This window comes from Heteronotia binoei, chromosome 17, assembly GCF_032191835.1.
Source record: "Heteronotia binoei isolate CCM8104 ecotype False Entrance Well chromosome 17, APGP_CSIRO_Hbin_v1, whole genome shotgun sequence".
NCBI classification, from domain to species: Eukaryota; Metazoa; Chordata; class Lepidosauria; order Squamata; family Gekkonidae; genus Heteronotia; species Heteronotia binoei.
In genome coordinates this window covers 1,685,509-1,697,619 of record NC_083239.1, presented here as the reverse complement: position 1 = coordinate 1,697,619, position 12,111 = coordinate 1,685,509, and the positions used below count along the sequence as shown (strand labels likewise).

The following is a 12,111-nucleotide window of genomic DNA, read 5'->3' as shown; positions in this document are numbered from 1 at the left end:
AAAAAGCTTATCTGAGGTATGGTAACATGCAAAATTCTATGTTTCCCTTAGGCTTATACTTAGGATCAGTGAGAGAGCTAGATACTTCCTACTCATCGAAGTGTAATATAGGTCCAATGCTGCTATTGCCTTGGTTAGAAAAGAATGGTAGTCCTCTGAGTTGAAAAAATGCACAGAGGGCTCAAGTCCACTGACATCCTCTTTCTCTTCATCAGAGATAAATTCTCCTTCTCTCAACAGTCATGGGAGACGAGAACAGGAAAAGAGGACATCAACTGTGTCTTCTTAGGTCATTCTTCAGCATACGGTCAGAACTGTGAGGGGATGCTTGTTCTATGCCAATCACAGAGGCAGCAAGTGAATGCCAAATCTAACAAATGACTAAAGCCATAAAGGAGTTTGCTCAGAGTCATCTCTGAGTTCTTGGTACTGTAGCAAGGAAACTCATATTTCACCAAGCCAGAACAAACCTGACCGATTTATTCCTATGGAACTTTAAAAGTGACTTGTTCTGCTAAAAATAAATGAAGAAAACATTTTAAAGTAAAACAACAGCCACAGACTGATTATTTCCAGAATAAGAATACATACCTGAGACTAGAACCTTGAGTATGGCAGCTACTAGGCCTATGACATCTCTGAAATTTAACGGCCCAGCAAGTTAACTGCTCGTTATGATCTCTGGACAACCACCTCCATAGCCAAAGAAACAAATGAAAGAAAGAATCACCTCCTCCTCTGGGTCATTTATTTCACTTTCATTTCCAGATTGTTCTTCTATCTCTACTCCACCTTCTTCCTCTTCCTCATCCTCCTCTAGGTTCTCCCCTTCTGCCATTGAACCTTTAGAGTCCTTGTCATTCACAAGGCCTAAACAAGGAAACAAAAGAATTATTAATTAATATGTTAAGAGTATTCAAAAGCATCAATTCCAACGCATGCTTATTTGGGAATAAGTTCCACTGAAATCAAGCAGACCTGCTCCTGGGCAAATACAAGCACAAGAAGCCTCACATTATACAAGCCACTATAACATAGCAATCTATTATTTCTTTTATTTATTTTAAATTTACAATAAAGATCCCTGCCTTACTGCCCTAACGGGCACAAAAGTTGCCAACAAAGCATTAAAAATCGTCCTTAAAAGCAATTAAGAGCAACAAAAAAACAGGTTGCTTACCTGTAACTTATGATCTTCGAGTGGTCATCTGTGCAGTCACACACATGGGTTGTGTGCCGAGCCACGACTCCTTCCTCAGAGAATTCAAAAGCTCGCCTAAGGCGTTTAGGCACACTCCTCTTCCTGCCCCAGGAAACGGACACCCTGTGCACATGCCCAAAGCGGGGGAGGAGCAACCCACCCACTCAGTTTCTTCCAGCTGCAACTGACAAAATACTTATGGAATTGCAGCATAGGTAATAAGGAAAAACTGCCAGCAGCGGGGAAGGTTGGGTGTGTGTGTGTGACTGCACAGATGACCACTTGAAGATCATAAGTTACAGGTAAGCAACTTGTTTATCTTCATCGCGGTCTCTGTGCAGTCCCACACATGGGTGACTAGCAAGCAGTGTACTGTAGTAGGATGGAGGGTGCTGGTATGAGCAACATTAAGTATACTGTACCTGCAGGGACCTAACTGGAGGAATTCTCAATGGAAGATTGAGCGGAGAACTGCCTGGCCAAAGGAAGCATCTTGTCTTGCACGGACATCCAGTGTGTAGTGCAAGATGAACGTGGAAGGAGAGGACCACACAGCAGCTGCACAGACATCCTCTAAGGATGCATCCTGGAAAAGAGCTGACGACGTGGCCACAGCCCTCGTGGAGTGAGCTCTTGGTGGTGCAGCTAAGGGTTGCTTGGTCAGTTCGTAACATAATGAAATTGCAGGTGAAACCCCTTTTGAAAGTCTTTGTGTTGATATTTTCAAGCCTTGTTTAGGCTTTCTGTAGACAACAAAGAGGCTGGTCCTTACAGAAAGAACATGTTCACAACATCCAAGTTGTGGAGGGCCTTCTGGCCATCGTCTTTGGGATTTTGGAAAAAAGAAGTAAGAACTGTGGAACATGACACATGAAATGCTGAAACAACTTTCGGGAGGAAAGAGGGATCAGGACGCAAAACGACTTTGTCCCAATGAAAAACAGTAAAAGATGGATCTGCTCGGAAAGTGCAAATATCACTAGCCCGCTTTCCAGATGTCAGGGCTACTAGAAGTGTTGTTTTCCATGTCAGTAGTTGAAGGGGAATCGAGGCCATTGGTTCAAATGGAGGTTGCATGAGTTGTGAAAGGACCAAAGACAAATTCCAAGATGGTAGGAGATTTATTACAGTTGAATTCATGTGTAATAATCCTTTTAGGAAGGACTTGGTGATGGAATGCGAAAACACCGTCCATCAATTGGCAAATGAGAAGCTGTTATGGCCGACAGATAGACTTTCAGTGAAGAGAAACTGAGGCCAGAGTCACAGAGAGTTAAAATATATGTTAGGATATCTGAAATGGAAGCAGAGATGGGCAGGAAATGATGCTAAGTCGCGTAAATAGAAAAATGTTTCCATTTACAATGGTATGAACGGTGGGTAGACAGGTTTCTAGCACTGGTAATAACATCTCTAACTGGTGAAGGAAGTGCTATAAGTGGATCCTCCATGCTGTCAGCCTGAGCATGGCTGGGTCACGAAGTATTTTCCCAATCTGTTGGGAGAGCAAGTCTTTCCATAGGGGAAACTGGAAATGAATGTTGTCCAACAGGAGCATCAGTTTGGTGAACCACAGTTGGCGAGGCCACCATGGTGTTATCAGAATGCAGTTGGTCTGGTCGTGAACAACCTTTGTAGTGGTTTTGGTAATTAGAGGTATGGGGGGAAATGTAATGGATCCATTATATCCATCTTCATATTGCCCAATTTCTCTTCTGAACTCAGACAATAAAATCATCAGTAAAGTTCTTGCGAATAGGTTAAAAACAATTCTTCCTTCGTATATTAATGTGGATCAAACTGGTTTTCTCCCTAATCGAAATTTCACTGATACTATTCATAAGACTACTGATATTATTCAATATGGTAAATTACAAAAAGAAGAATCACTAGTTTTGTCACTAGACACAGAAAAAGCTTTTGACAGTGTGGAAATCCCTTACCTCCTCCAAGTCATAGACCTTATGAACTTTGGCCCTAATTTAAGAAATGCAATAGAAGCTTTGTACAAGAATCCCACAGCCACACTAAAAATTAACGGTCTTTCTTCTCAACCTCTACATATTCAGAAAGGAACTAGGCAGGACTGTCCCTTATCCCCTCTTCTCTTTATATTGGCACTGGAACCGCTAGCGGAAGCTATTCGTCAAGACCCTGAAATTGCTGGAATCTTGATAGGTGACAAACAATACAAACTGCTATTTATGCTGATGACCTAACAGTTTTTTTTAGCCAACCCAATACAATCTATCTCTGCTTTGCAAGATTTGTCTTCCACCTTTTCCTCTATATCTGGTATCCGTTTCAATAGAGATAAATCTGAACTATACCCAATTCGAATTCACCAACACATTCTAAAGTCTTTGGGATATAATAAATGGACGACCACTTCTTGGAGACTCCTAGGAATCCAGATTCCTCTGAATCTTTCTAATTTGATTCATTATAATTTTGATAAATTACTTGATGCAAATTACTCAACTAAAAAGATGGGATAAACAGAATTTTTCATTGCCTGATAGGTATTTCTTAATTAAAAACTTCATTCTCCCAAATTTTTGTTCCTCTTTCAAGCTCTCCCTATTCTTATTCCTAATTCTTCTATTAGGAAATGGAAAAGACGCTTAACAAATTTTTATAGTCCAACAAAAAGGCTAGAATATCTCATAGAACATTGATCCAACAGTTGGCTTGAGGTGGTATGGATTTTCAGGATTTACAAAATTACTATGTTGCTACAATCCTTACACAAACTACTGCTATATTACTTCATAGGGATAACTTCAATTGGGAACAAACAGAATCCTCATATTTAACCCTGTATGATAAAGAAGATTTGTTATGGAATGCAAAACTTAAAGCACAGACTAAGTGGACTGAAAAATCTGTTCCTGAATTCCTTTTTCACGATCTGGCAAAGATATAAAGATAGGCTGGTGTCGGATATATCAGTATATACTTCATTCTTAAACTAGGATTGGTTCTCATTAGACGAGGACCATAATTTTATCAAACATTGGAGAGCGACAGGTTGTAACCGTCTTATCAATTTGCTGCACAAAAATGAGATTTTAGACAAGCAATTTTTTTGCAGAAGAAGATAGGTTTGGAAATTCACTGGTTTCAATACCTGCAAATTAAGCACATGTTTTTCTCCCCTCAAATTCAAGTAATGCGTACTCGCCCCTTAACAGCTTTTGAGGCTTTGCTCAAGGACTTGAAGGGTCATTCTAAAGGTATGTTATCCAAATTATACAAAGTTCTGCTTAATACATCTGAAACTAAACCTCTAAACTATCAGGCTAGTTGGGTCAAAGACATTAATAAACATATCGATAGCTTTCAGTGGAACAGAATTTGGTCCTCATATGGTAACAAATCTAATATTTGTAATATTAAATTACAATCTGTAAAAATTCTTATGAGGTGGTATTGATCTGCAGCTAGGTTACATAAATTTGTCCCTTCTATTGCACCTAGTTGCATTAAAAATTGTGGTGAGGTTGCTTCATTTATACATGGATGGTGGACATGTAAGCATATTTCAAAATTTTGAAAACAAATCCAATTTCTGATCAAACTTATTACAGGCTACTTTCTCCCTCTAAAACTTGATGCATGTCTTTTACACAATTGGAAAGATCATGCGCTTAACAAAGGTACTGCTGAATTAATTAATATTTTGATTGCAGCAGCTAGAATGACGATAGCTGCAAACTGGGTAAACTCTTCTCCACCTTTATTAGATCAATGGTCTCATAGGCTGTGGGAATTGTTTGTTCTGAATAAAACTATATGCAATTTTTTTTATTTTTCCATTGAGCAATATGACCATCGTGTGGTAGCTGTCTGGTTTCCTCTGGTAAAGTAACTGAATGTGACATTGTACCTAACAATTCATTCTACAAAAAACTGATCTATTATTGATCTGTATTTAATTTTTGTTTTGTCCTTGTTTACTGTGATTTTCATATGTCAGATTTGAGGTATGCTAAATTGTTGACACTTTGTAATTATTTTATGTAAAGGATAAATAAACTTTATTATTGTGGGGGGAAAAAAGGCAAAAGAAGGGGACGGCAAAAGATGAGATGGCTGGACAGCATTACTGATGTAACCAACACAAATTTGAGCAGACTTCAGAGGATGGTGGAGGACAGGAGGGCCTGGCGTGACTTGGTCCATGGGGTCGCAAAGAGTCGGACTCGACTGTGCGACTGAATAACAACAAAAAGCTGGGGGAAAAACATGGATCTTTGTTTCTATATATGACTATGGCAGTGAGACCACTATACACACAAAATGGAAGAGGCCTACAGTGCCTACAGTAGAAGAATGGTTGGAGAAGATGCTGGAACTTATATGAACATATGAACATATGAAGCTGCCTTATACTGAATCAGACCCTCGGTCCATCAAAGTCAGTATTGTCTACTCAGACTGGCAGCGGCTCTCCAGGGTCTCAAGCTGAGGTTTTTCACACCAATTTGCCTGGACCCTTTTTTTGGAGATGCCAGGGATTGAACCTGAGACCTTCTGCTTACCAAGCAGATGCTCTACCACTGAGCTACCGTCCCTCCCCTTGCAATGGCTAAACTTACTGCATTGATTAGAGGGAAGAGAATTTGTTTATTACTGACTGGAAACCCCTTATTGACTTTTTGCAAGAAAGAGGTCATAAAGATTTGATTATTTGCAGTTTTCAGGAATAAGAAACATAGACAGAAAAATAGAACTTTTCACTATATGTACAGAGTAAGAGGAAATTATGTAATTAAGCTTATATGTCAAGGGTTTCCGTTGCCATGAGCCCTTCCATGTTGGTTCAGATTCTCTAAGGCTGTTGTGCTTGTAGTAGCAGGTGGCTGATTAATCATGCATATTTTGTCTTTGGAACTTATATGGGCGGGTCCCACCTGGAAGTGGGCTCTGCAGACCTATAAAAGCATTCAGAGCTCACTCTGAGAGTCCAGTTGAGTTGGGGTGCCTGACTTGAGTGAGCTCTGAATAGCCTTTAAAGGCCTTCAGAACTCACTTTTAGAGCTCAGGCTGGCCTGATACAGAGGTGAGCTCCAAAGGCATTTAAATGCCTTTGGGGCTCATTTCCAGTTGGGTGGTCTAACCCAGAAGTGGACTCCAAAGGGCGGTGGGCTCCAATGGCATTTAAATGCCTTCAGGACTCACTTCCATGTGGCCTCCACGAACTTCCCAAAGCATTAACAGGTTTGTGCATGGAGAAGTTTGTGGAAGTTCATGCTTCAGGATTCCTGAAAAACTCTGAAGCACAAACCTCCATTATTCCAGTTCATGCCCATCACTAATTATCTGTATGGCATATTTCTTTGTTAGATGTTTGTTTCCTTTCCCTCCATCATCATCATCACCACCAGCATAGTTAACAACAGAGGAACTGGCTGAACTAGACAGATCATTAGTCTGATACAGGAGGGCTGTTCTCATGTCACGTAACTGTTTTTTGTGATTCCTGAATTACAGCAAAGATGACTTAAGGTACATAAAGTCAGAAAATGCCCAGGGAATGGGCAACAACTGAAGCTCCCACAATTCCTATGGTAGTAATCTTACCTAGTTTGATCAGGAATTCCCTTTCCAGGTCTTGTACCTGCCTAACAGATTCTTCCAGTGAATTGCAGAGTTTCATCTTTGGTCTCAGCAGTTCTAGAGTATCACTAATCATATAGTCAATGTCAATAGGAAATGGATGATCTTTTGTCCAAACATCTAGGCTTTTCTTCCACCAAACATACCTCTGCAAGGAGAAAAAAAAAAGAATCCTGAAGTGAATATGCATCCATTTTGAAGAAGATCTGAATGTCAACAGATTTGCTTTTGGTTATGGATTAAAACATGAAAGCCCGTATGTTCTTGTTTAAAACATCTCTTGTCGGTTACTTACTGATATAAGGAAACTGGTCACATTTGGCTCTTTACGCAAGCTGCTTTTAATTTGAAAAACAACATCTGATGTCACTTCAGCTGAGAGGCATAAGCATGTTTTTGGGCTTCAAGGACAAGAGAGGGTGGAGCTGAGCAGCCATTGTCAGCCAGCTTGGTTGGACCACATTTTTCACACCCTGCTCTGTCTCCCTTTACCTTTATATTGTACTTTCACTTTATGTTCCCTATGGGGAAGGGAGAGAGGGAGGAGGAGAAGGGGGCGCGACGCTGTGGTGGGGGAGGCGACTGATCACTCAATCAGTGGGAAATGGACGCTGAGCTCATTCCATGCTGGGCCAAGCCGGCCGCAGGTTGAACAGACCGTGGCCGAAAAGGGCGCATGGCTCCTCCCTCCCCGGCACTTCCTGGATGGGAAGGAAGTGCTGGGGAGGGAGGAGCCATGTGCCCTTTTCAGCCATGTCTGTTAAACCTGCGGCCGGCTTGGCCCAGCACGGAATGAGCTCAGCATCCATTTCCCACCGATCGGGTGATCGGTGTGTGTGTGGGGGGAGGGCTTTGCACAGGATTAGACTGACTTGTCTGCGGTGGGGAATAGTGGGAGAAGGAGGCACGAAACCCGGGGGAGAGAGGCGCAATGCAGGGGGAGGGGCGGCCATGGGACTGGAGGCTCCGCGGCCTGGTGAGGGGTCGTGATCCTGCCTTTGGGAAATGCCACACTACATTATTGACCTTCTCTCCATCTTTTCTTTTCCTTTCCTATCCCTCAATTGTTTAAAAGATAAACTATTTTTGTATAACAATTCAGGTACTCAATAAAAATAACTTATTTTGAGCATGATAAATAAAAATGCATCATGATTAAGCACATGGATAACATTTCCAACAATGAAAACTTGTTCCTACCTGAAAATAGACCAAAAAGCAGTCCAGTTTCCGTTTGCTAGATCCTCTGTCAAAGTATTGCCCACAAGTGTCAAGGATGGTGCAGACCAGTCTAATTCGGAAAAGATGTTCTGGAGGATCAAGTGGGCTTGGAGTTCCATCAGAGTTCACACCAAATGATGTGAATGAATATAGAGTTCGAAATATTACTGCAGACTCCACCATTCTGTAATTGTACAGCTCACCCAGGAACTTTGCACTGCTGATTCTCCGCTGGTTAAATTTCGGCTGATTAACCTTCAGCAAACAAAAATGCTATTAGTGAAGACAGAATATATTTCTTCATCTTTATTACTACATTTATGCCCTGTCTTTTTCCCCAGTTAGGACCCAAAGCCACTACAATCATTCTCCCCTCCTCCATGTTATCCTTCATACACATTAGGTAAAAATAAACATACTATATGAAGGCCTCATGAGGTAACAACCAGCAGAAGTGTAGACTGTGGTGGGACTGTTCATCAACAGCCACAGTACAGTAGAGTGTACACAGAACATCAGAACTGGTAGGACGGTTCAGACGTGGCTGGCGGTTGGGAGTAGGCTCAGTAGGTGGCAGCCTAAGGCGCCACTTGTCCTACGGTGCACTACCGCTGCCCCCCCTCCCCTGACGTCATCCAAGCTTCCTGAACCTCAAGAAGCCTGGGCGATGTCAAGGGGAGTCATGGCAGTGAGCATGCTTACAGCCTGGCTCTGAGCATGCCTGATGTCCCCCCAACGTTGCCCAGGCTTCTCGGGGAGGCACGGCAGGCAGTGCACTCAAAGCCTGGCTCTGATCACACCTGCTGCCATCCCCCGATGTCGCCCAGGCTTCCCAAGGCTCGGGAAGCCTAGGCAATGTTGGGGGGAGCCGTTGCAGTGAGTGCAGTCAGAGTCGCCTCTGAGCACACCCGCTGCCCTCCCCTGAAGGAAGCCTGAGTGACGTTGCGGGGAGACGTGGCAGCGAGCATGCTCTGAGCCCGGCTCTGAGCACACCTGCTACCCTCTCCCGACACTGCCAAGGCTCCCTGAGCCTTGGGAAGCGTGGGTGATGTTAGGGGGAGGTGTGGCAGCAAGCACACTCGGAGTCAAGCTCCGAGCAGCCTGATGCCATGACTCCCTCCCCCACCCTCCCGCTGCAAGTTGGGGGGGGGGGCGTTCTGCCTCAGACGGCATAACCTCCAATGCTTAGCCTGTGTTCAGATATCTCTCTCTGTAGCAACTATCAGCTAATCAATAAAAATCTGTTCTGAAAGCCAATAATAACAGCTAGTAATTCATGTTTGGTGTAAACAGCACTACACTACAATCGTGGTAACTATCACAGAGTGATATTTTGTACCTTTTTATTCATTGTTTTACATCAGTAACAGACTTACGTAAGATAATGGTCTCCTTTCCAAAAAAGCTATAGCTAATAATTTACTATCAAAACAGAGGGTCACCATTTTGAAAGGTTTGCTTTAGCTTTCTTACTTCAAGTAGTTAAGCATTTTAAAGTTTTAAAATATTCCTCTTTACCTCCATTCCTAGTCGAATATCCTCCAGGACACCATCCACGACATGAATACCAACATCTTCTTGGTAAAGAACCAGTCCCGCTAAAAGGTTGGCTACACAGTGAATGCTATTATATTTCACATTCCAGATGTTGATCATACAACATATAACATAGTCTTTCATTTCAGCATCATGCCAGGGCAATTTGCGCATCTGTCGCAGGACCTGAACAAGATTTTAAAAGAAATTTATCTTAAATGCGGAACGCTGAAGCTGGTTGCCTTGAACAAAATAAAGAAGAAAATCATGATGTCAAGAATCAATGCCAACATCGATTTCTATGAAAAAAAAATGACTGTATTCAAAGGCAATAAATATGTGAAAATAAGAATAAATAATTAGAATTTTAGGCTTCTACATTAGGCATCTGTGTGCAGTCTAAAGTACCCGAAGCAGTTTCATTATGCTCTGTGGGATCCAATGCTCCCTAGTGGCTTGTTTAGATGTCCTGGTGGATGGACTGGCATTGCTGGTTCTCAAAGCCATCAATAAGATCACACCCTGGTGCCTTTGAGCCAAACTTGCCCCATGGTATACCCTGGAGCTAGAGGATGAAATGAGAGCTGAGACAGCGAGAGCGAAGGTGGTGGCATACTTGTGTCGAAACAGCAAGAACATCTGACTTACAGGATGTTTATAAAAGCTTTTGAGATGGCAGTGAAGACTGTGAAGAAAGCTTTGTACATGGCCTCCGTTACATCTGCGAGCTCTTGCCCAGTCCAACTGCTTAGGACATTCAATCATTAATGACACTGTCAAAAGGCAAACAAAACAACTAGGCAATTAGCTATTGGCTGTGAGGCATTTGCAAGCTGTCTCACAGATAAAGTCATGTCACTCCACCAGGACCTCTCAACCACAATTAAAAACTGTAAGGAAACTGGAAGCCCCTTTCCCATCTTCTGGTCCTTTTCTGGACACTTCAGCCAACTCTCCCTGGAAGATGTCGATTCTGGTGAGGCCCACCACTTGCCTCCTTGACCCATGCCTGTCCTGGTTGATCAAGGCCTGCAGGGATGGTGTATGGGGGCCCCTGGAGATTATCAACTTGTCTCTTTTCACAGGGACTTTTCCAGTGGGGATGAAGGAGGCTGTGGTACATACGCTCTTAAAGAAGCCATCATTGGACCCTGTGGTCCTAGACAAATACTGCCTAGTGTCGAACCTGCTGCCCCTGGATAAGGTAGTTGAGAGGGCTATTGCAGCCCTTAGAAACAGCTCACCGACCATGGTCGGTAGTCTCCATGGTCTTTATTGTGGAATTGCCTATGTCACAAGGGAAAACCGTTGAGTAACTCCAGGTTTTCCTGGATGAAGCATCTATCCTGGACCCATTCTGGTACAGTTTCCGCCCTGGTCATGTGATGGAGATGGCGATGTTCATCTTCATAGATGACCTCCAGAGACAGTTGGACTGGGGCAGGTTGGCACTGCTGTTGGTTTTGGATCTGGTGCCAGTGATTGACATGGTTGATTATGATCTATTAACCCATCACCTCACCGACATAGGAGTTAGCGGGACTGCCCTGCAATGGTTTACCTTCTTTCTCCATGCCACTTGTCCTATGGTGCACTAAGGCGCCACTCGAAGAAAAGTGGGGGGGGGGGGGTGAGAGATTAATTGCAGAGGTAGAGAAAGAAGACCGCAAGCCAGAGGGAGTCACTAATGGAGAAGGGGGATTCTGGTACAGAGATGGTAAACTTTATGTACCAGAAAGCCTTAGAAAAGAAGTACTGCAATTTTGCCATAGAGCCAACTTTCAGGACACTTTGGATATGTGAAAACACTGCACTCGGTGAATCAACAATTTTGGTGGCCATTTATTAAAAAAGACATTTCCAATTATGTATCTTCATGCCCAATATGTATAATGGCCAAGAAACGGGGAGGGAAACCCCCAGGACTATTGCAGCCCTTAGAAACAGCTCACCGACCATAGTCGGTAGTCTCCATGGTCTTTATTACGGAATTGCCTATGTCACAAGGGAAAACCGTAATTCTAGTAATAGTGGACACTTCTTCCAAACAAGCCCACTTCATCCCTTGTACTCAACTGCCAACTGCTAAAAAGCTAGCCCACTTATTTTTCCAACACGTGGTGAAACTACACTAATTTCCTGGATAAGGTAGTGACCGGGGCCCGCAGTTCGTTGCCAACTTCTGGCGGGAGTTTTGTAAACTGACATGGATTGAACAAGGATTTAAGTTCAGCGTATCACCCACAGAACGATGGACAGATGGAGAGGGTGAACGTGTTGCCTGAGCAATATTTGAGGTGCTTTGTGAACTACCAACAATCTAACTGGGTAGAACTTCTGCCTTTCGCTGAATATGGATATAATAACAGCATGCATAGCTCCACAAAGACTTCACCATTTCTGATAGTGAATTGTTATGAAGGGAAGCCTTTCCCCTTATTACCGGGTGGATCAATCCTGGAAGTGCCTTCTTCATACGAACAATGGTGGGGTAGCCTGGGGAAGGTTTGAAAAACTATTTAAGAAAACTT

General features: G+C 42.9%; 1 protein-coding gene across 4 annotated transcripts in view; it reads right to left on the bottom strand.

Moving 5' to 3' along the window:
- The window catches only part of UPF2 (UPF2 regulator of nonsense mediated mRNA decay), a 106,992-nt gene that overhangs the window by 31,484 nt on the left and 63,397 nt on the right, over positions 1 to 12,111 (bottom strand). For all 4 annotated transcript variants that reach the window (XM_060258258.1, XM_060258260.1, XM_060258259.1 and 1 more), the window contains 4 exons: positions 9,563 to 9,766; positions 8,024 to 8,299; positions 6,788 to 6,971; positions 731 to 870 (listed from right to left, as the gene is read on the bottom strand). In XM_060258258.1, the coding sequence (XP_060114241.1) occupies positions 731 to 870; positions 6,788 to 6,971; positions 8,024 to 8,299; positions 9,563 to 9,766 (804 nt within the window). The remainder of the gene's footprint in view (positions 1 to 730; positions 871 to 6,787; positions 6,972 to 8,023; positions 8,300 to 9,562; positions 9,767 to 12,111) is intronic.